The 20597-nt window shown below is 43.9% G+C and overlaps 2 protein-coding genes across 2 annotated transcripts in view; one reads left to right on the plus strand and one right to left on the minus strand.

Annotated features, from left to right (window-relative positions):
* Positions 1-20597, plus strand: part of Gabrg3 (gamma-aminobutyric acid type A receptor subunit gamma3) — a 544483-nt gene that overhangs the window by 18841 nt on the left and 505045 nt on the right. The gene's annotated exons all lie outside the window — the stretch shown is intronic.
* Positions 18624-20250, minus strand: LOC119802642 (SNW domain-containing protein 1-like). The gene is given in 2 exon segments (XM_038313695.1): positions 18624-19508; positions 19510-20250. Coding segments are annotated over 2 exon segments (1608 nt in total). The 3' UTR covers positions 18624-18641.

Consider the following 20597-nt stretch of genomic DNA (forward strand, 5'->3'; position numbering starts at 1 on the left):
GTCAGCTGGCCATGATCCTGAGAGCAAGACAGGAAGCAGTGTTCCTCCATGATCTCATGTCAGTTCCTGTCCTCAGGTTCCTGACCCCTTCAGTGATCACTGGGGATCACAAAGCATGAACTAAATAACACTTTTCCTCCTCCCCAGGGTGCTTTGGCCATGCTCATCACATGAACATGAATAAGAAGCAAACCTCCTCCAAACCTGGGTCTTTACTAACACATTCTGTTCTTTCATAATGCCATACACGAACACTGCATGTTTTGGTTCATCTCTACCTAGCCTCTTTCCCTTATATCCTACCCCCACAAGCCCCCTTCTTTCTCTAAAGCTCATTCCCCTACTCGTTGGCTTTGGTTTATTTAGTGTCCACCAGAGTCGAAACAGGGCTATTCTGAATGTGGATCTCACTGTTAAGAGCCTTGTAGGTTCACCATTGAGACAACTAGACACTGTACTTCCAATCACAGAAAGGGAAGAGACCATCAGTGGATGGGCGTTGTGTGGTAGGGCCCCTTGAGGCTGTTTTGTCTTCATCTCTCAATGCCAGGAGGGCCTGGTTTCTGAGGACCCAGTGAGCTGTGCAGAGCTTTTAGGAGGTTGAGGTTCCCAGGTCTGTGTCCTGTTTATAAGATCACACTTCATGCATGCTCTTTCCCTATGAGCTCTTAAACCCATCCAGCCCCCTTTGTTGTAATGTTCTCTGAATCTTAAGGTGGTAGTATAAGTATCTTGTCTAGGACTGAGCCCTCCAGTGTCCTCCATCCTTCACACCTTCTTCAGCCCAGGGTTTCTTCATTTGTCTCTGTTGACTTCAGGAAGAGGCTTCTCTGTTCATGCCTGAGAGCACTGTTCATCTGAGGTTATAAAGGGAGATAGTTATGGGGTGACATAATGCTCTATCAGTGCCTCTAAGCAACCACAGTAACGTCCACCGTCCACCAGGGCCCAGGACCTCTGTAGTCACAGACTTTGAATTAAATTTAGTATTAGGCACGGGCGTTTGTCTTATGGAGCAAACTCCAGATCAAATTAGGGAGTATCTGGTCCTTTCATATCCATCACGCCACTGTCAGGTCAATGGGCACATCTGTCTGGAAGGTGGGTCCTATAATTCTTAGACTTCCATCCTGGTTAGATTGCCAGTGCCGTTACCTCACCATAGCCTGCATAACACGATTTGGCATCCTGAACACCAACCAGTTTGGAGGAATCTCCTAGTATGGCTCTGGTGTGATTTTTCTGCATCTTCTATTCCTAGTATGTGGTGTCTGCAGCAGTAGGGTCTTAGGACTCGGTATGGTGGGTAACCGGGAGAAATCTCAAGAGCTTGTGTTTTGGGGGGGGGGCTCTCTAGATCAGTATATGTCTTTTGTAATTTTCCTCTGCCTAAAGGATTTCCTGTAAAATTCTCTTTTAGCACATGACTTTCAGTAATGAATTCTTTTAGTGCCTGTATGTCTGAAATGTTTTTTTTATTTTTGTCTTCCTTTTTATATTTATTATTAAAGTATAAATGATAAGCTGTAAAATTCATTGTACTGAAGTGGATGGTCCAGGGCTTTTATTATATTTATAAAGTCATTCAGCCATTTATTTAAATTTAAAGCATTTTGTCATCTCCAAAGGAAGGATGTTTTCCCATCGTCCTTCGTCTCCCAGAACCCTAGGTAATCAGACAAGTATCATTTCTGTTCTCTGGAAGACTATTATTCATTTTGCAGATGATGTAATCAAAATGTTTGGGCTTTTTTACCTCTAGAGTTTCCAGGTTTTCTCTTGTCCTGGTTAGTATTTCATTATCTTGACGCCAGCTAGAATTATCTGGGAAGAGGGCCTTCGAGTGAGAAAATGCCTCCATCACATTGGATGGCTGCAAGTCAGCATGACAGGTTTCTGATTTTTGATGATGTGGGGGAACCCAGCCTGCTCTGGGCGGTGCCACACCTGGCAGTTGATCCTGAGTGTGTAAGAAAGCCAGGTGAATGAGTCGTGAGGAACAAGTCAGTAAGCGACATCCCTCCATGGTCCCTGCTTCCGTTCCAGCCTCCAGGTTCTGGTTTTCAGTTCTTTCTGCCTTCATCAGACTTCCCCTGAGGCGGAACTGTTATCTGAAAGCCAGATAGACACCTTCTTCCCCAGGTTCCTTTTGGCTTTGGCAAACCAGAACACATTTCATTCATAAGTCGCTTGTATCCATAGCTCATTCATTTTATTGTTTTGATTTCTGTCTGATGATCAATTGTGGGGAGATGTTTCATCTCTGGTTTTCTGTTGAGTTCAATGATAGAAAGTAAAGCATCAAAATCTCTATGTATTATGGAACTAGAGAAGCACTTACATACCAGTCACAGTTTCTGTGCTGTGCTTTATCTAAGAGTCTTTCAGATTTGCCTTCTTGTCTTTTCGCGGAATCTCCATTGTTCCTGATGATGTGTGGGGTCGACCGTCTGACTGCAGTTTCCTTTTCTGAAATATTTAGTTTATTTTTATGTGCATTGATGTTTTTGCTGTGGGTGTTGGGTCCCCCGCAACTGAAGTTATAGACAGGTGTGAGCTGCCATGTGGGTTCTGGGAACTGAACCCAGATCCTCTGGAAAAGCAGTCAGTGCTCTTAACCACTAAGCGATGTCTCCAGCCCCTTTCTTGTCTTGTGTTGTTCCCTTTTGCTGCTTTCCAGAGCTTTCTTTTACCTTTCAGTTTCAGCAGTTTGTCTCTGTTGCATGTTATCCATTTCTTTGTGTGAACTCTCTTGGGGATTCCTTAAAATTATTGCATGTACAGAGTGGAGAGCTGATGGCTCAGCCACGAAGAGCTGTTGCTGTCTTTCCTGAGGAACCCAGTTCGGTTGCTGTCAGCCCTGTCACAGTAGCTCAGAACTGTAACTCTTGCTCTAGGGATCTGACACCCATTGCCCACTGGCACATATGTGCTGTGCACACTCCCTAGGATAACAGAGGCTGGAAAGTTTGGAGCCAGCCTGGCTTTCCTAACTAGTGCCAGGCTTGTCAGGGCTTACGGTGATACACTGTCTCAAACAATCAAAAAATGCCAAAACAAAGCAAAGAAGACTTCATGTGAAGATACTTTATTTAATGTCAGGATGTACACAGATGGGAGCCTGTTCTACTTTGTTGGAAGATCAGAGAGTTTGAGTTTATTTTTGTATTTTCAGAGTTGCTGACAACAGGCGTGGCTACTAAACAAGAGATCCCGATCTAGGGTGTGGTTACTTGGTGTTTTGGACATTAAGATGACCCATAGACCAAAGGTCAGAGAATTCAAACATACTCCTGTGCTCCTTCATTTAAAATAGGAGGTTTGACTTAGTGGCTGCCTGCAGGATACTCAAATCTTAGCTATTTGGATTCTTTTCTTTTATTCCTGGCTATCTATGTCACCAGTAAGGTGCTGCCAGTGTTCGGGAATCTCACACTGTGTTCGACTTTTATCTGTGGATTGTGACCTTAGTTATTTCCCATAGTCCCAGGAAGTTGAAGCTTTGGTCCCACACAGATGACCGTAGATGGAGATGCTTTCTTTAATTAAAGCCTTGACTCCTTGGGAAGTGCCGCTGTTTATCTTTCAGCCAGTGTTCATCCATGGCGTGTTAGCCTTTGTGTTTAGTAACATTTCTGGTCTTTGTGGAAGCATCCGTTTATAGCTTGGGGAATCTTTTCGGTGCTCCTCGTGTTTCTCTGATAGCTCCCGAGCAGCTTAGTTCAGGCACCCAGAATGTCTGGTATCCTGAGATTGTTGAGGGAGCTCCTTCCGCTCCTTCAGCCAATAGCCGCTGAGATACCAGCCCATTGGGGCGTGCTCTCTTTAAAAAAAAAACGCGGCCACTTCCCTCCACTCCTGCTCTGGCTTCCGGCTCTCCTGAGACTAGGCTTCTGATTCGCAGAGGGCTGTTGTCTGGGACCGTGATCTGTAAGTTTTTCCCCTTCAAATAAATAATCATTCTATTAATCATAATTCCAAACTGGTATGGGATTGTTTGTGACTTACAACTTCATTGAGATGACTCTGTGATTCCAGGAGGGTGCTTTGTGACTGCTCCTCTCCCTTGGTTTCTCTCTGATAACCTTCTATCACTCTCTACTCTTTGTTATTGGTACCGGAAGCTAAGAGTGAGCTTGGATTGATTGCTCTCCTCTGAGATAGCGTATGTGACGGAGATAACAACCGCTTCAGTAGCCTTGCTCCCAATTCCAGGATTTGTGTTGACTGCTTTTGCTTCCCAGTTCTTCCTGGCCTGTGTCTCCATCTGGTTGGCAGGTTCATTTCCTCACTGTGCTTCTTCTGCTCAGTCATGTGCTCACTTTTTGTTTGTTTGTTTTGTTTGTATTTCAGACACTGATTTTTTTCTTGTTGACAATTGATATTATTATATTCCTATAAATATTCCTGAATGCATTATGTAGTATAGTTAAGTTCATCAGAAGGATTGTAAACCTTTGAATTCTGTCTTTGAGCTTTGTTGGGTGGATTTGGTTGCTGCAGCACTTCCTGGATTCAAGTCAGTCTGGCTCTTAGCAAGGGTGGGTATTCCTTGTCACGTGGGCACACTGGGTGTCACCATATAGTCTTTGCTGGTTTTCTAAACTCTCCTCATACATAGTCTGTGATTCCCTAAGATGAGTACTCTTTGGATCCCAACAGTCCCCTGGCAGTCTGTGTGCTTTGAACTCTTGTAGTGTTGGTCTGTTTGGACCCTGAGCTTCTTGTCTAACTCAGAGGCTCACCCCCTGCCTGGGTGACTTGCCATGACTCAGATGGTGTAATGGCAGTGTTCCTTTTTACCTCTTTCTGTCCTCAGTAGGCATTGTTTTGGGATGTTTCACGCCTTGTGTCTTGAAAGCCACTGTTTCAGTATTTTGTTAGGGTTTTGAGCATTTTGAGTGAGGCCAGTTCCTGTTGTTACTGTCTCAGGTGGGGTTTGTAGCTGTTGTCTGTTGGTTTTAAATCTCTTCTAGCCACTGGATGGAGCAGCTAGCGGTGAATGCACTTCCTTTTAGCCACTCTCTTTTTAGAGTTTTCTTCATAAAGCCTATTTGTTGCAAGGCAGGGGCAGGCGAGTGCTGGCCAGACATATAGCTACACCCACACTGGGTTGATATTCGGCCCCTTACATCCCAAGTAAGTAAAGTAGCGCTGGGAACAGGAAAGCATTCCCTAGCAGTCTGCTTATGCCAGGGCAGACTCAGTCATTGGTGTCCGATTGAGGGAGGAAGGTGGAAGGGGGTTTTTGTTGAAGAGAGATGTCCATGCTCAGTCTTTTAGGATATGGTCAAGGTAAAGACTCTTACTTGGGGCTGTTGGGTTGTAATTTTCTCATCTGTGAACTTTACTTAGGTGAGATGAGACACAGGAAATAGATTATTTTTAGCACAGGAGGTCTTTTCCGGCTTACAATGATCTAGGTTCACTAGTCCATGATCATATGGGGACAGGCCTTTGAAGCCTCTGGTAGGAGAATGGTATACGAATGGTGAACAGTGTGTTGCACAGCCAAGGCCCGTGCATGTCATGCCAGGCCAGGCAGCAAAGAGAGTGGAGAGTCTGTGGTGTCACAGTCCCATGTATTCAACCACACAACAACAACCCACCCAGTAGGTTCCACTCTGGAAAGTTCCGACTTCTCCAATTAGGCTACGGGCTGGGAACTAAACCTTAACACATGGGCTTTGAGGATTCATCAGATCCAACTGTAGCATTGACAGATGGACCTTATGTCATGATTATTATGGGAATATAGGAAAATTTAAGTGATTGTACATTAGATACCATTTTTATCTTTACCAGTGGTAACAGTGAGAGTTTCAACTTTTAAAGCCATGTGTGAGCCTAGTCTTCCAGCAACAAGCGTGCCTGCAAAATAATATTGTCTTCAAATATGGCGAGCACTTCAGACATTCTGTCCCGTAACCAGACCAGTAATACAATGTGCTGGAGGCCCCTGCCTGTTGTGAACACTTGGTGATATTGACTGCCATGGCTTGTTGGGTCACAGAAAATGTTCAGTATTTCCATGTCCAGAAGACCATTCTGATCTCAGACATCTACAGAAACTTTAGGAACAGAAGGAGTGAGGCAATGTGTTTAAGCTCTCCTCTCCCTCAGCATTTGAATTGGTATTTTCATCAATGAAGCAATCTGCTTTGAGGGCAATGTTCGATGTTTTAGTACTTATTAGGTTTTTATTTTGAAAGATACTACTCTGTAAACAATGGGGTGCACAGAGTGCAAAACTGCTCATGCCTCACTCAGGGTCAGTGTGGAGATTTTCTCCCTCTTTCGAGCTCCTCTTCTTTTTGATAACTACAATGAAACCACAACACTTCATATCCTCCCTTCCCTCTTACCATATAATTATTGTTCCATTGACATTCAGCTGTCACGCAGTATCTCAGAATCTGCAGTTGGGTTGGTTTGTATTTCTTGGTGGCTGCATATGTGTTTGGCTTTAGAATTTCATCATGATGAGCCACACCCGTGCCTCAAGGGTTCAGCCACATCTGAGCTTTGTATTAGTTACCTTTTGGGAGAAGTAAGCCACCTCCGGATTTCATGGGTCGTGAGTGCTGCTTTCCCGGGCCAGCAGTGAGTGGTCAGATGGGCACTGTGCGTGCAGAAGAGTTAGAGGCTCCATGGGACACTGGACAGACAGTTGTGTTTCTCTATCCACCACAAACCAGCTTTGCTTGTTTCTAGGCTCAGTGGCTCTGGTCACCATCGCCTAATGTGTGGTATCTTGATAGCCTTGGTTTTATGTATTTTTTTTTTTTTGAATTTTAATGGTTTTGCCAAAGTTAATTGCGGTTGCTGTTACTCCAGGTAGGAGAAGTACTGCCCCATCTGAGTTAGCCGTCTTAGCCGCTACCATCTCTGCACGCTTACAAATGAGATTGAACTGCTTCCAGCCACGTGTGCCTTAAATTGGCTTTGGCTCATTCACACAGTAGTAGCAGGGGGCTTGGATAAGACCAGTAACTCTGGTTTAGGAGTTGCTCCTGCATTTCCGGATGCTCTTTCTCATGTAGAGTCATCCTTATAGGTAGAGTTTTTGGCTAACTTCACTCTACTAGGGAAGCTTTTTCCTAGTCTGATTTGGACAAGAATAATTATTTGCTGCATAGGATAGAAACTTCCACAAGGTTGTCTTGCTCTGGGTCCTTCTAGTAGCTGGGCACAGGAATGACCATCTGCCCAATCACGCCAGTGCCTCAGCCTCATTTCCAGATCTAAAGCACAAGCCTCATGAAGCAGCAAAACCATGAAAGGGAATTCCCATCTTTGTTCTCCTTGGAGCAACTCTGGCCTGGAGCAATGTTGTGGGCTTTATCTGTAGGTTTCTTTTCAAAGGGGAAAGTTATAGCAAAAGTCTGCATGCTTCATTTAGAGAGAAATGCAAACCATCTCCGAATATGTCGTAGCTATCTTCACACACGACTTTGGTAGCAAATTAGAGTTATCGTCAAACGTTGTGAATACATAGGTCATGTAAAGATAACCCGGAAAAATAGTTATAGATCTTATGTTACTGTATGCTGTGTGATATAACAAAAGAAATATACAGTAGTTCCGTAGATAGATATCAATAGTTATATATAAATGTTAATTTCATGTTACTTAAAAAAAAAAAACAAAAAACAAAATTTCACCCAGGATCAGGGTTGTAAACGTGTGTGCTGAGTTCCTAAAATACATTGCAACCAAACCACTGAAGGTTTAGGATTAATGAACCCTGACTTGGAAAGCTACGGATGTGAGTGAGACATTGAGCAGTTTTTGCTGTGCACTCGAGATTTAACTCACATACCAGAACACATGCCGCTTGAAATGCACAAGTCAGCACGTTGAAGAGGTGTATTCGCTCATCACGCGGTCCTGACCATTATCTGATCCCATTCTATTTTCTACCCCTGCAGGAAACCCTGTGCCTGTTAGCCAGCAGTCCTCATTCTTCCTCCCTTCCCCAGCTTCTGACGACCACTCATCCACTTCCAGTCACTATGGATCTGTCTGTCCTGCACATCAGAGACAACACAATAATAAGATATGTGCTCTTTCTGTATAGCTTCTCCCAGTAACTTCTAATAACGTCATATTCTGTAACTTTGGATTACATTATGGCGTTGCGTACACACTCTTAAAATTAACCTTAAAATAGCAAATATTGCCTTTTGAGACGTGGAGGTGACAGGGACCATTTGAATAACAGTCTCTCCAAAATCCAGTCAAATCTCAAGTAGCCTGGATTCTGCTGCTCTGTGAGATGCCAGACTTTTGTTCCTTCTGTAATGGAACAAGTTAATCTTGCTATTTAGTTCAATTGTCGCGTTCTTGCTGTAAATATTGGGTATTTGCTTTCTTCCTCTTCTTCCTCCTCTTCCTCTGCTAACTGTTTCCTACCTACTACTTGCAAAGACACAGTGGTTTTCCTTCAGTGGGAAGGAGAGGGAATGAAATTAACACAGGAAATGTCACCACCCTCTTGCAGGCTCTCAGGGGTCACCATGGCCAGCACTTACAGAACTGCTCGGTGAAGAAGCTCGTCTGATAAGATGTGCATGGGTTCCCTTGGCTTTTCTCAGTTGCACACAGCAGCAGACAGCTTCAGAGGAGATGCATCCTTTCCTTTCCTTCTCTTCCAGGGTAGGAACTTTTGCAGAGGAATCTAACGGGGGAAGGAAGAACAGTACAAGGCTCTGCTCAGGCCTGCTGTGTGGTACTGTCCAGAGCTGACTGTCACTGTTCTCCCGCTGCCTGAGACACCTGTGCTCAGACACACAGGGGGCCTGGAGATCCTTCAGAGTGACATTAAGTTCTCGCATTTGTCAAGATTCGGTGCTGACAGCGAACCAAAGAGTGGTCCAGCAGGCAGGAGCCCAGCACTTGACCCTTCCTCTCAATTTTGAGCAGTTGGCCCCTTACTAAGCAAGCTGGAAAGTAAAAGTTCTATCAAGTTATTTGGATTTTATCAAGCCATACATGAATATTAAGAAAACTGTGCTACCCCATTGACTCATATGCATATCTATCTATACTAGCACATATATGAGGGTTGGAGTCACCTATGTATGGATTAACTGTATTTGAAAAAATGTCTCTATGTGTCGCACATGAGTGGACATCAGTCCTTGCCAGAATTCCTTACACCATCCATTTTATATGTTTTTCATGTTCTATTAAACATCATGTGTCTCTTATAGGTGACTTAGTATGTGCAGTGCAAGTATTACACACAGATGTGAATATCTGAAGATTGGATTTATGTGTGTGGTGGGAGAGGGATTATCTAGATATTAAGATATCCATCTGTACTTCCTGGGTAGATAAAGACCACTGTTTCTATGTACACAGTTACATGGTAGATGAGGAAGAGCTAGATCACCAGGCAGATGAAAGGGCTTGTTGGAAGAAGAGAAGGCCTTGGTCTTTTTCTTTTTAGGTTTCTCTCTTTGTATATTTTCCTTGGCCTTATCTAGTGGGCTTACTGCTAAGGCCATAATTTTATCAGGTGCTCAGCGAAGGCAAACTCCTGTTAATATTCAGTTAATATGGCTCTCATCCTCAAGGCAAACTGTGAGATCATTATTATTAAGAAGGGCTTCACTGAGGTCCCATGTTTTAAGTACAATGTCATCAACCCACAGTACGAAGCATATTATAAAGGCTCAGGCATTGTCCCAGGAGCACAGCCATGTTTCCATAAGGATGTAAACATGCCCCTCTCTATTAGCGAGCTGTCTCTTCCCGCTTACTAACCTTTCCTGGTATCTTGCTCCATCACCCAGATTGCTGCCCATTCGTTATACTGTATTTCTGCATCTTACATTTCTTCATTTGGGAGCAACAACAACATTTGGATTTAATCACCAGCTCTGTTGTAAGGAGGCCACTTGTTGGTTCCAGCAGCTCGGACCAGAAATAATCACACAGAAACTGTATTAATTAAATCATTGCTTGGCCAAATACTTAGGTGTGTTACTGGCTAGCTCTTACATCTATAATTAACCCATTCCCATTATTTTATATTTTCCCATGAGGCTTGTGGCCTCCCGGCAAAGTTTCAGCATATCTGTCTCTGGCAGTGGCTCCATTGCTTCTCTCTGACTCCCCCTCCTTTCTCTCAGCATTCAGTTTAGTTTTCCCTGTGTACCTCTGTTTCCGTATAGCTCTGCTATAGGCCCAAAGCAGTTCCTTTATTAACCAATGGTATTCACAGCATACAGAGGGAATCCCACATCATAGCTCCTTGGGTTTGCAGATATTTTTTGAATCTATCATTGTTTTGGCCTCAAATCCTCTATGACTTAAATCAACCTTTCTTACTGACTGGGGATTTGTGGTACCTGGATATTCTTTCAAATACTAGAACTTCACAGATACGGAAGGCCCCAAGAGGCTACCTCTATAGGGATTGTAATATTGAGTTGGACTCCAATTTCCAGCTTGCCAAGCACTTGGATTCCAAGTCCCAGCCTGCCAAGTGCTTGGACTCTAACTTCCTGCCTGTCAAGTACTGACCCCTCTCCAGGGAGAGTCAGGGCCACTCCCACAGGTATTTAGGCTTGCACTGCAAAAAGAAACACATGGTCTACGGGGTTTGCGTGGGCTCCTGTCCCACCATGCTGTCTCAGTCCACCCGAGAGTGTTGCATTTTTAAACACGATCATTTTAATTTGGTCCAATCTGGTTTCATTGGAGTTATTTGCATCGGCGGAGCGGCTTTCCTTAAGATTAAACCAAACAGGGATCAAATAAATCATCCATCTCTCTCATCCTTATACCACTCTTGTTTCTGAATATTCTGAATACATTCATCTGTGAGACACAAGCTTCCTTGATGCTGTCCTGCACCGTATAATCCATTAACTTCTGCTGTCAGCCGTTTCTGTTTTATTAAAGTTCTTCCAGATATCCTTGGCTCGTGGTAAGTCTTACTTAAGTTAGAAGGTGATCCTGGCCCAGTAGTGACTTTACTCTTTTCCAGGCAATTGTTGCTATCACTGACAGCATGGCTGGTCTGGTTCTCAAGACGTTGACAGCTTCATTTCAAGAGGTCACCTCTCTGCCGCCTGACCCCTTACCCTGTTTGTAGCCACTTCAAATTCAGACAAGGCAGAAAACAGTCTCTGTGACACCCCTGCAAACGTCAGAAGGTTAAAAGTCCTCTGTCCTTCTCTTTAATCCTCAGGGAGAAGTTTAGAGTTGCAATTTCTCTTGAATGTGCTCTGCCAAACTGGGGGTTGGGGCTCAGGCTGATAACACTGTGAATCTTCCCACCAGACTTCCCATGGCTTCCATGGCTCTCTCTTTCATGGGCGTCAGAGCTCTGGCGAGTTTTCTGGATTTGCCACAGAGGCAACTATTAATGTGTTGTCCCTGAGCTACCATCTCTGTGTTGAGAGTTCAGGTCTTCCTGTTCTACGTCTTGCCAACATCACCCTATTATAGCCTTTAAAGAGCCCAATGAGTTTGCTGACTACAGAGGTGCACACACAGCCCTCAGACCTTGCCTTGCTTAAAGGTGTCATGCAAATGACCTTCGGGATCTGCTGTGGATGCACCCCTCGCCAGTGCCTGCATTTTGATTCCCAGCCAGATGTAGAACAGAGAAGCTGCCATGAAAGGCCCTTTAAACCTTCTCTTTCCTGTTATAATCGATAGAATTAGTGGTTAGATGGAACGATTTCTTCAAATACTGGAGAAGAGAATCCACGGTAATTCAAGTTATTTAGCCAGGTCACAGAAGTGACCTTAGAGCTGGGTTTTCAGGGTTGTAAGCCTCAGTAGAGGCTTCCTGTGTTTGCAGTCTTGCCATTGAATTCTTTCAGGAGGTGGTTGTTTAGAAACGTTTGAGTAACTCCCAGTAGGAGCTCTGGAGGAAGGTGGCCCAGAAGATTGACTGACGTTTGATTGATGTTTTCTTCTCTTTCGAATATGCAATCTACGCCTGTTTATTTTGCTTTTGTGAACAGTGAGGTGGGTTTCACCATTTGCCTTCTTTCATGTTTCTCAGTCCCTGTTCCCTGGGACATGACTTGTGGGCCTCAGTGAACTCCCACTAGTGTTCTTGAGGTCACCCGTGGAAAGGAAGTGTGGGACAAGACTGGAAATTTCAGAAATGACACCCGCGGTTCTAGCTGTCAACCCAGATTTGAGAAGCAGAGCCAGTTGGCTCAGTAACCCCCTCACAGAGCTGGACTGGGACCAGCAGTGCTGACGTGACCCACATGGGGCTTCCAGTGGCCAGCTGGGCCAGTGTTGCATTGACACAGGAGCTGGGAGCTCCTTTTGGCTTAGCTAATTTGTCTGTGATACACTTCTTCTGTGGGCCCTCAAACCATTTCCCCAAACCTAGCATTTTCCAAGTTGGAAGTTGTGTATCATTCAGACATTACCCACAGATCTAATATAAGCCTTAGAGACAGAGGATTTGAATTTTAAGGAGCCTGCAGTGATTACTTGTGGTGATAATTATGATCATGATTATGAAGATGATGGATACTAAAAACGATAATAGATTCTTAACGAATTCTTTGTTCCTCAGAATACTGCTAAGTCTCTCTCCTAAAGTAGTAAATCTAGACGTTAGTTCAGAATCCTTGCTTTCTTCTGTAGGCAGGCTGCAGAGTTCTGGCCGGTCACCACCGAAGCCCCGTACACTCCCGCCTTAGCCTCCTGACGGGAGAATGGGAAGACCGTGGAATTAGATGCAAGTACCATCGCTACTGTTCCTTTGCTCCAAGGTTATCAGCAGAGCTTATCAAATAGAAGGCGGCACAGATCATGACACGTGATGGGCCAAAGACTAGTCTGTTAGTGACCAGTAGTTCTGCTCTTGTCTCCAAAGGCAGGGAAGATCGGGAAATCAATTCCCAGCTACTAGAAGTGGCCTTTATGCATTAGCGTTGTTTGCTTATCTTTTTTTTTCTTTTTTTTTTGGTTTTTCGAGACAGGGTTTCTCTGCAGCTTTTTTAGAGCCTGTCCTGGAACTAGCTCTTGTAGACCAGGCTGGCCTCGAACTCACAGAGATCCGTCTGCCTCTGCCTCCCGAGTGCTGGGATTAAAGGCGTGTGCCACCACTGCCCGGCTTGTTTGCTTATCTTTTAAATTGAAATTCCTCCTATTTAAGTTTTTCACATTGAATCTTTTATAAAATTAGAGATGTGACTGGGTTCTATTAGAAGGTAAACGTGGTTAGAACGGCAGACATGCAGTGTTTGCCATTCTGGTGGCATCTTACCTGCGGCGGCCTAACTGTTAGTTGCCGAGCATCTGATGGTCACTGTGATACTGGCACACTACCTGCTGCCCCCTCTGGATTGACTGTGTGAGCAGCCGCCTCGTCTAGGGGAAACCAAGACAATGATATTGTGAAACTTCTGGATTTCAGACTGGGTTGGAATCAGCTGGGATGATCCACCGGCCATGCTATCTTCTGTGAGGTTTACATTTCTCTCTGTACTGGTACCATCTATAGGATAGCTTAACAGTTCTCTTCCATGGGTGGCCTTCAACGCCTCAGTCACTGCCCAAAACTCGCAGCAGCTTCTACCCATGTCGGCCCTTGGTATTATTCCCAGTATCCATCTGTTCTAATCTGTGTTTCTGTCATTGCTTATTTGCTGCTTATTTATGGATGAATGTAAGTCCCTTTATTTTCTGTCCCAATGTCACCCTCAGCCTTTTTCTGTTCACAAAGAAGAAATCATCTCCATGGTAACAGATGCCTACTGTCAGGCTTGTCCTTATGTAGCAGAGCTTTGCCCATTTGACTTCTTGGATCTACATCGTTGTCGTCGTCGTGTTCTGGAGGATGTGAAAGGGTCTGCATCACGTGCCAGTTCTCAAGCTCAGGGGAACGTTTAACATGCGCAAGCCAAGTACCGATGATAGCCACACAGCCCCGCTTTCTAGAGCTGTCGTTAGATCACCGTGTCAGTGACTCCTTCCTGCTTGTGACATAATGGGAGGGACTCTGGGGAATCACACAACTTTGGGGTCCAGAAACCAGCTCTTTTGCTTTGGGAATAAGAGGTCTTGGTATACAACAGAACGTGTACTTATAATAGATAGATAGGTCAGGAAGGGGTCTTACGTCACAGTTGCTTCATGTGAGATGCGCTTTCCTTCAATGCTCACAGATATGTAGGAACCAGTTTTCATAAAAGGTACCAAGCAAAAGACTCAGGTCAACAAAAGTCAAATGTCTGGGTCTCTCGTGGATCTGGGTTTGTCACTCAGACATGCTGAGAGTTCAGCCTTATTTTTCCTGGGTGGACCCCGGCGCTTCCTCCTCCCCTGGAAGAAGAGCTTCAGAACCTGTGTCCACATGAAGCCTACCACAACTTCTGTTGCTAGGGTCTTTTTGTGGTATCTGTCCCAGTTCTGAGCCTGTGTTGCCTCCAGCAAGTCCTGACAGCCAACCCTGCTAGGAAGTGCATCTATGGGTTTGCCACAGTTTGACTGTTTCCTTGTTGCCGCTTGGTTGGTTCGTTTTTGTTTTGTTTTGTTTTATGTGGAGACAGAATCCAGGGCCTGGTGCACCCTAGGGTGTACTCTGCCATCATGATATTCTCCTAAGCCTGAATGTTGTGGTTTTAGATAGACAGCTTTGAGGATTTTAGAAACCGCCGTGATTTGCTTTTCCATTTTACCTTGAAAAAAGCCAAGCAACACTCTCAAATTAGCTTGTAATCCTTTTCATGAGAGAAGACCACATGTGCCATTGCTTTACAAGGATAGTTCTTGACTTAATAAATAAGGCTGATGACTCCTAATAGACTCCAGGATGAAAAGGAAAGAGATAAATTTAAAAATTAAAAACATTTAAATGCAATCCACCTTCTGGCCCCACTGGTTACATCCGTGGATGTATTCAGTTGTTGATCCATTGGTGCTACAGTGGAAAAGGTTATATTTATATTACTTGTGCAGGATAAATAATTATTTGTATAATGTTTCCATAGTATTCAGCATGTTATATGGAGTTGATTGACAATGTTGTGTATAGGTTGTATGAAAGTATCACTGTTGCAAGATATCGCTTGTTCGTTCTGGCTGTCCAGAACCAAAATAATCACACTGAAACTTTATTAATTAAAACACTTCTTGGCCCATTACCTCTAGCTTCTTATTGGCTAACTCTTACATCTTAATTTAACACATTTCTATTAATCTGTATATAACTACAAGGTTGTGGCATACCAGCAAAGTTTCAGTACATCTATCTTTGGTGGTGGATCTATGGCATCTCCTTGACTCTGCCTTTCTTTCTCCCAGCATTCAGTCCAGTCTTCTCCACTTACCTAAGTTCTACCCTATCAACAGGCCAAGGCAGTTTCTTTGTACATTAACAATAATCACAGCACACAGAGGGGACTCCCACATCATCTCCCCTTTTCAGTTTAAATAAAAAAGAGGTTTTTACTTTAACATAGTAAAATTACGTATAATAAAGCAGGTATCAAGCAAGAATTACAATTACAATATTTCTATTTATTGTATCTTTTATCATAACTAAGGAAAACTATAACTATCTATATACTCTTCAAGTCCATCAAAGGCTCAAGAAGGATATAGTATTACCTAAGTAAACAGGAAGTACATTGTAAGCAACTTCTAAAACTTTAGAACTGACAGAGACATCTTGCTGCCTGGACAGTTACCTAACATTCTTCTGTACCGTTGGGACATCCATCTTCAGCCTACAGGCCTATAGTATCCCACAGACTTTTCCATGAAACAAGAAATTTCAAAGACAGTTCAGTCACTTTCTTCTGTATCCTGCAGAATGTCTCGTAGACTCTTCCATGAACCAGGAACCCCGAAGGATCATCTCACTTTTAAGCAAGTTCAGCAGTCATTTCTCTGTGGGTCCTGCATGTCCAGTGAAGTAGACCAGGCAAGAGCCCAAATGGCTAATCAAGTCCATAAGGAGCCTCTTCAATGCCCACCATCCTTTTGAAGTAGTTGGTGCTGCCAGGAGCAAATGTGTCTTACCATCATGAAAAGTCCTAAGTTATTAAAACATTTTAAATGCCATATTCTGAAGGTCTCTGGAATATTTGAAGACTCCTATCCACCTGAAATATATCTCTATATATCTAGAAAAATCTAACTAACATGACTACAAGCTTGACTATGATAGATGATTATCTGTTAACCTATATTTCCTAATTATACATCACATTTTAAAAAGTCAGTCAGCAGTTGGGTGAAGTATTTTCTTTTTGGGGGTGTTCACAGCAACCTTTCAGGGTGCTTGTTCCATGAGACCATAGTGGTTTGGAAGCAATCCAAAGGTTCCATCCTCTGTGGGAACAAGAGAAGAACCTTTTATCCAATATATTCTTAGACTCAAATTTGGAAGTCATGATACCTTGACAATACACATGATGGTTTAGCTTAGCAGCCTATACAGTGAAATATCTCTCTGTACTTAGCTCCTTCACAGCCAAAAAATTCAAAGAAGACACAATAATATACCTAACCCCGAGTCTCTGTGAATTTTTCATCTTTACATGGCTTGTTTTTCTTGACTCCTTTTAGTAATGACTGTCTGTATGCGATGCTCTTTAAAAAGTTTTTTTTTACTTCTTTTTCAACTCTGTACTCTTTTTCTTCTCCCTTCCAAGCATTTGTACATTCATCCAACACTGTGACCCATTTAGAATTCTTTTATGTATGAATCTGTTCTTATTGCATTAACTGTAATTCTCTACTGTCTTGAAAAGCTTTTAAAGTGGTAAGCATCTTGGTTGTTGCTGCTCTGGATGCTGGCTCTGCCTCTCTGTCCACTTTTAGAATGGTGGAAGCACCACCACTGTCAGCTCTGGGGCCACCAGGCAGGAGCTGTGCTCAGTAGTCCAACCCTGAGAATGAGAAATACAGCAATAAACCCCTTTTATCTGAGTATCAGCCAAATCTGCAGTGCGCAGCTTGGAAACATCTCTGTGTACGGCAGCTGGATTCCGCCATGCTCTCCCACCTGTGCAAGCCTAGTAGACCTGATCTCGCCATCTGCCTAGGCAGGGAGCGCCAAGCCACAGGCATAGTCTCAGCCATTTTTCTCCCAGCCCCGAGTGGGCACGCAAGCACTCGGCCAGCAAATGCCATTCAAATACTCCATAGCCAGAGTTCGGCTGGCAGCACAGCCCAGGAAGCCATATTTTAAAACTGCGCAGCTTTTTTTTTTTCTGCTAAGGCTGAATCAGGAAAATCTCTCTTACAGGCACTGCAGTACACCACCAGCAAACAGCAAGAAGCTGTGTTAAACTCTGTATTTTTGTGTCTAGAATTCCTTTTCAAACTCTCTCAGGTTTTAAGTGGATTTAGATGGACATGTGGGTGCCAATTTGTTGCAAGGAACTGATTGTTTGTCCCGGCCACCCAGAACTGAAATAATCACACAGAAACTTTATTAATTAAAATACTGCATTGGCCCATTACCTCTAGCTTCTTATTGGCTAACACTTACATCTTAATTCAACCCATTTCTATTAATCTGTATATAACTACAAGGTCACAGCCTACCAGCAGAGTTTTAGTACATATATTTTCAGTGACAGATCTGTGGCATCCCTCTGACTCCACCCTTCTTTTTCCCAGCATTGAGTCTAGTCCTTTCCGCCTACCTAAGTTCTCCCCTATCAACAGGCCAAGGCAGTTTCTTTATTTATTAGTGATAATCACAGCACACAGAGGGGACTCCCACATCATATCATCCAATTTTATGTAAGGGACTTGAGCAGACAAGGATTTTACATCATTGAGGCTCCTGGAACCAAAAGACCTCAAGGAATTGCTATGCTACTAACCTTGAGAAGAAGATGGCTGGATGTGGATTAAAGAGGCGTGTTCTCTCTCTCTCGCTCTCTCTCCTCCCTCCCTCCCTCCATCCCTCCCTCCCTCCCTCCCTCCCTCCCTCTCTCCCCCTCTCCTCCTTCTCCCTCTCTTTGTGTGTGTGTGTGTTGTGTCTGTCTCTGTCTCTCTCTGTCTGTCTCTCATTAAGGCTGGCATTTTGGACATTTCGTAGGAAGTACACATGTGCTATCTGAAGAGAGCCCATGACATATAACTTGTAGGAAATAAAAATATATTTGTGTCACAAAAGATTCTGAAGGTTGTGTAATAAAAAGCTTGAACTTCGGGAAATATAATTTTTTTTTCCTAAATGTTTTTATTTGAAACAAGAGCTGCACTAAGCAAGACCTTAGTTTCCCTACTGCAAGGTAAACAGCACAACGTTTGGTAATTTAGTTCCAGTATGTGCACATTATCCAACTCACCGTTTTGGGGTAATTTTATTCAGAAAGTTCTTACACATAATGTTACCCCTGGATTAGTAAATGTCACATACAAGAAGTGGTCTTAATTCTCTGTGGGGCAGGCAGTATTTCCTATAAGTGCTGCACGATGGGAGAAGCACAAGCATAACCCATTCTTTAAAAAAAACTAATCCAAAGTAGAATATCCAACCCCATCCCCCCAACTCCTGGAATAAAAAGTAGTGCTGGGCTCTCCCTCCCAGATTTAGTTTTTATCCTGATGGTTTACAAAGGGTTTCCCAATGATCTGCATCATCAGGTTCTGAACAGAGTCCACTGGCTTTCAGGAGAGGATCCTATCTACTCCTTCCTCCGCTTCTTGCCTTCGTGCTCATGCTCCTTAGGGCGACTGCTATCAGAAGGTCTTTTAGAACCACCATGCTGTTTGGCTTCTTCCAAAAATTTGTCCAAACCAAAAGGATCTTCCTCAAACTGAACTGGTCCCTCTCGGTTTCTCTGTCTACGGTCTGAACCAGAAAACTCCTTATCAGGAACAAACCGGTTGGTCTTTATCCTGGTTTCTAGGTCATCACCATACATATCCTTGTCCAGGTTTTTACTAGGCCTGTAGATGCTTTGAGCCATATCTTTACCACCTCTCCAGGCCTGATCATAAACATAAATTTCATCTTCTCCACCTGCAAATCCACTGTCCATACCCTTGGTTTGGTTGAAGAGCCTCTGGTCATACTGAACTTCATTGGAAGTTCGAGGATTGGGCACGCCAAGAGCAATGACTTCACTGATATCTCGATTTTCATTTCTCTGTAGTTTTGACCTCTTATCAGGTGCTGCCCTGGAAAGGTTCTGGTCATGCTGTCTCTCTTTTCGCCTGTCATGACGGATTTCATCCCTTTCGCGTGCTTCTCCATCCTCTTTTTCTACGTGGGTTTTGATCCCAGCTCTCCTCTCTCTGGCTTTCTGGGCCATTTCTCTAAGTTTCTCTTCATGCTTCTCCTTTTCTTTCTGAGCCATCTTTCTCTCCACTTGGGCTCGCATTTCCACAGCTTCACGAGCCTTCCGATCAGCAATGTATAGAGCTTCAGCCAGTTTGGCAAAATTTTCGTTTATGTGCACGGTCTGAAGTCCTCTTCCATCAGAAGCCAGCCGCTTATCCAGAGGAATTGTATAACCCTTTGCGTTCTTCCAGTTGGAAATACACGGGGGGAATCTTCCACTCTTGCTGTTCCTTTACAGTCATCTTCCGACTAGGAGAATGCATCACAGGTGCAGGAGGAGATGGTGGTCCCCGAGGAATTTTCTTATTAATATTGAATCTTGGTGGCTCCATTGGATCTTTCTGCATTTCTACCATCCGAATAACTCTCTGTTTAGCTCCAGAGTTGAATGCTACACCTTGTTGAGATGGTGTGTAGCGGATATACTGAGCAGGAGCCAGCTTGTCAGCTGCACGAACTGGCATGGCTGCAGCAACCTTCTGTGATACGGACTTCTCCAGGGCTACTCTTGTCTTCTCTGTTATCTCTTTAATAGCTTCTTCATCAGGCCTTTGCAGGTCTGGGTCATCTGCATTCATAACCTCCTTTGGAACCAGGTCAGTGTATTTGCTGTAAATGACCTTGTCTTTGGACTGCCCCTGTCGAGCGATTGCATCGTATTTGATTTTCCCTTCAGGATCCACCTATATGGCCAGTGCATTCGACATTTTTTTCTTTCGCCCCATATCCAGGTGATACTGGGCCACATGGATTTCTGGGAAAGCACCTCCATCTCCAAAATCCTCTAACAAACGTGGAATCCAGCCTTTCCGGTACCCATACGGGGGAGGCTCTCTTCGTGAAGAGACCAAAGAGGTCTGCCGCGATCTCTGAGATCTTGCTCTTTCTTCAGCTTCAAATTGGTCCTGAGATAGCTGAGTGGGTGCAGGCAAAAAGCTGGTGAGCGCCATCTTCTTCCGCTTCTTCCAGCGCAAGCTACAGCGTCGCGGGGCCAGGAAATATAATTTTTAATATCAAGTCTCAGAGACACTTGAGGCCATGAACGGTCTTCAAGATTTTTCTTTGCAGTTTTTCCCATGACAGGATTCCTGTGGTGATGGCAATAACCAGGACAGAGAGCTGCATCTCCAGACTTTGGAAGCTAAGGGTCGGCTACCTGCCTGATTGGTCTAGCATCAGACTACCTATTCCAAGCCTCCTGCAAAGTATGACAGCTGCTCCTCTCATGGGCAACAGGATTTGTCTCTGTCCTGACAGTTCAAATAGTAAGCCACCATTCTCTCCTCGGTTGCTTGAT

This window comes from Arvicola amphibius, chromosome 12, assembly GCF_903992535.2.
Source record: "Arvicola amphibius chromosome 12, mArvAmp1.2, whole genome shotgun sequence".
Classification (NCBI taxonomy): Eukaryota; Metazoa; Chordata; class Mammalia; order Rodentia; family Cricetidae; genus Arvicola; species Arvicola amphibius.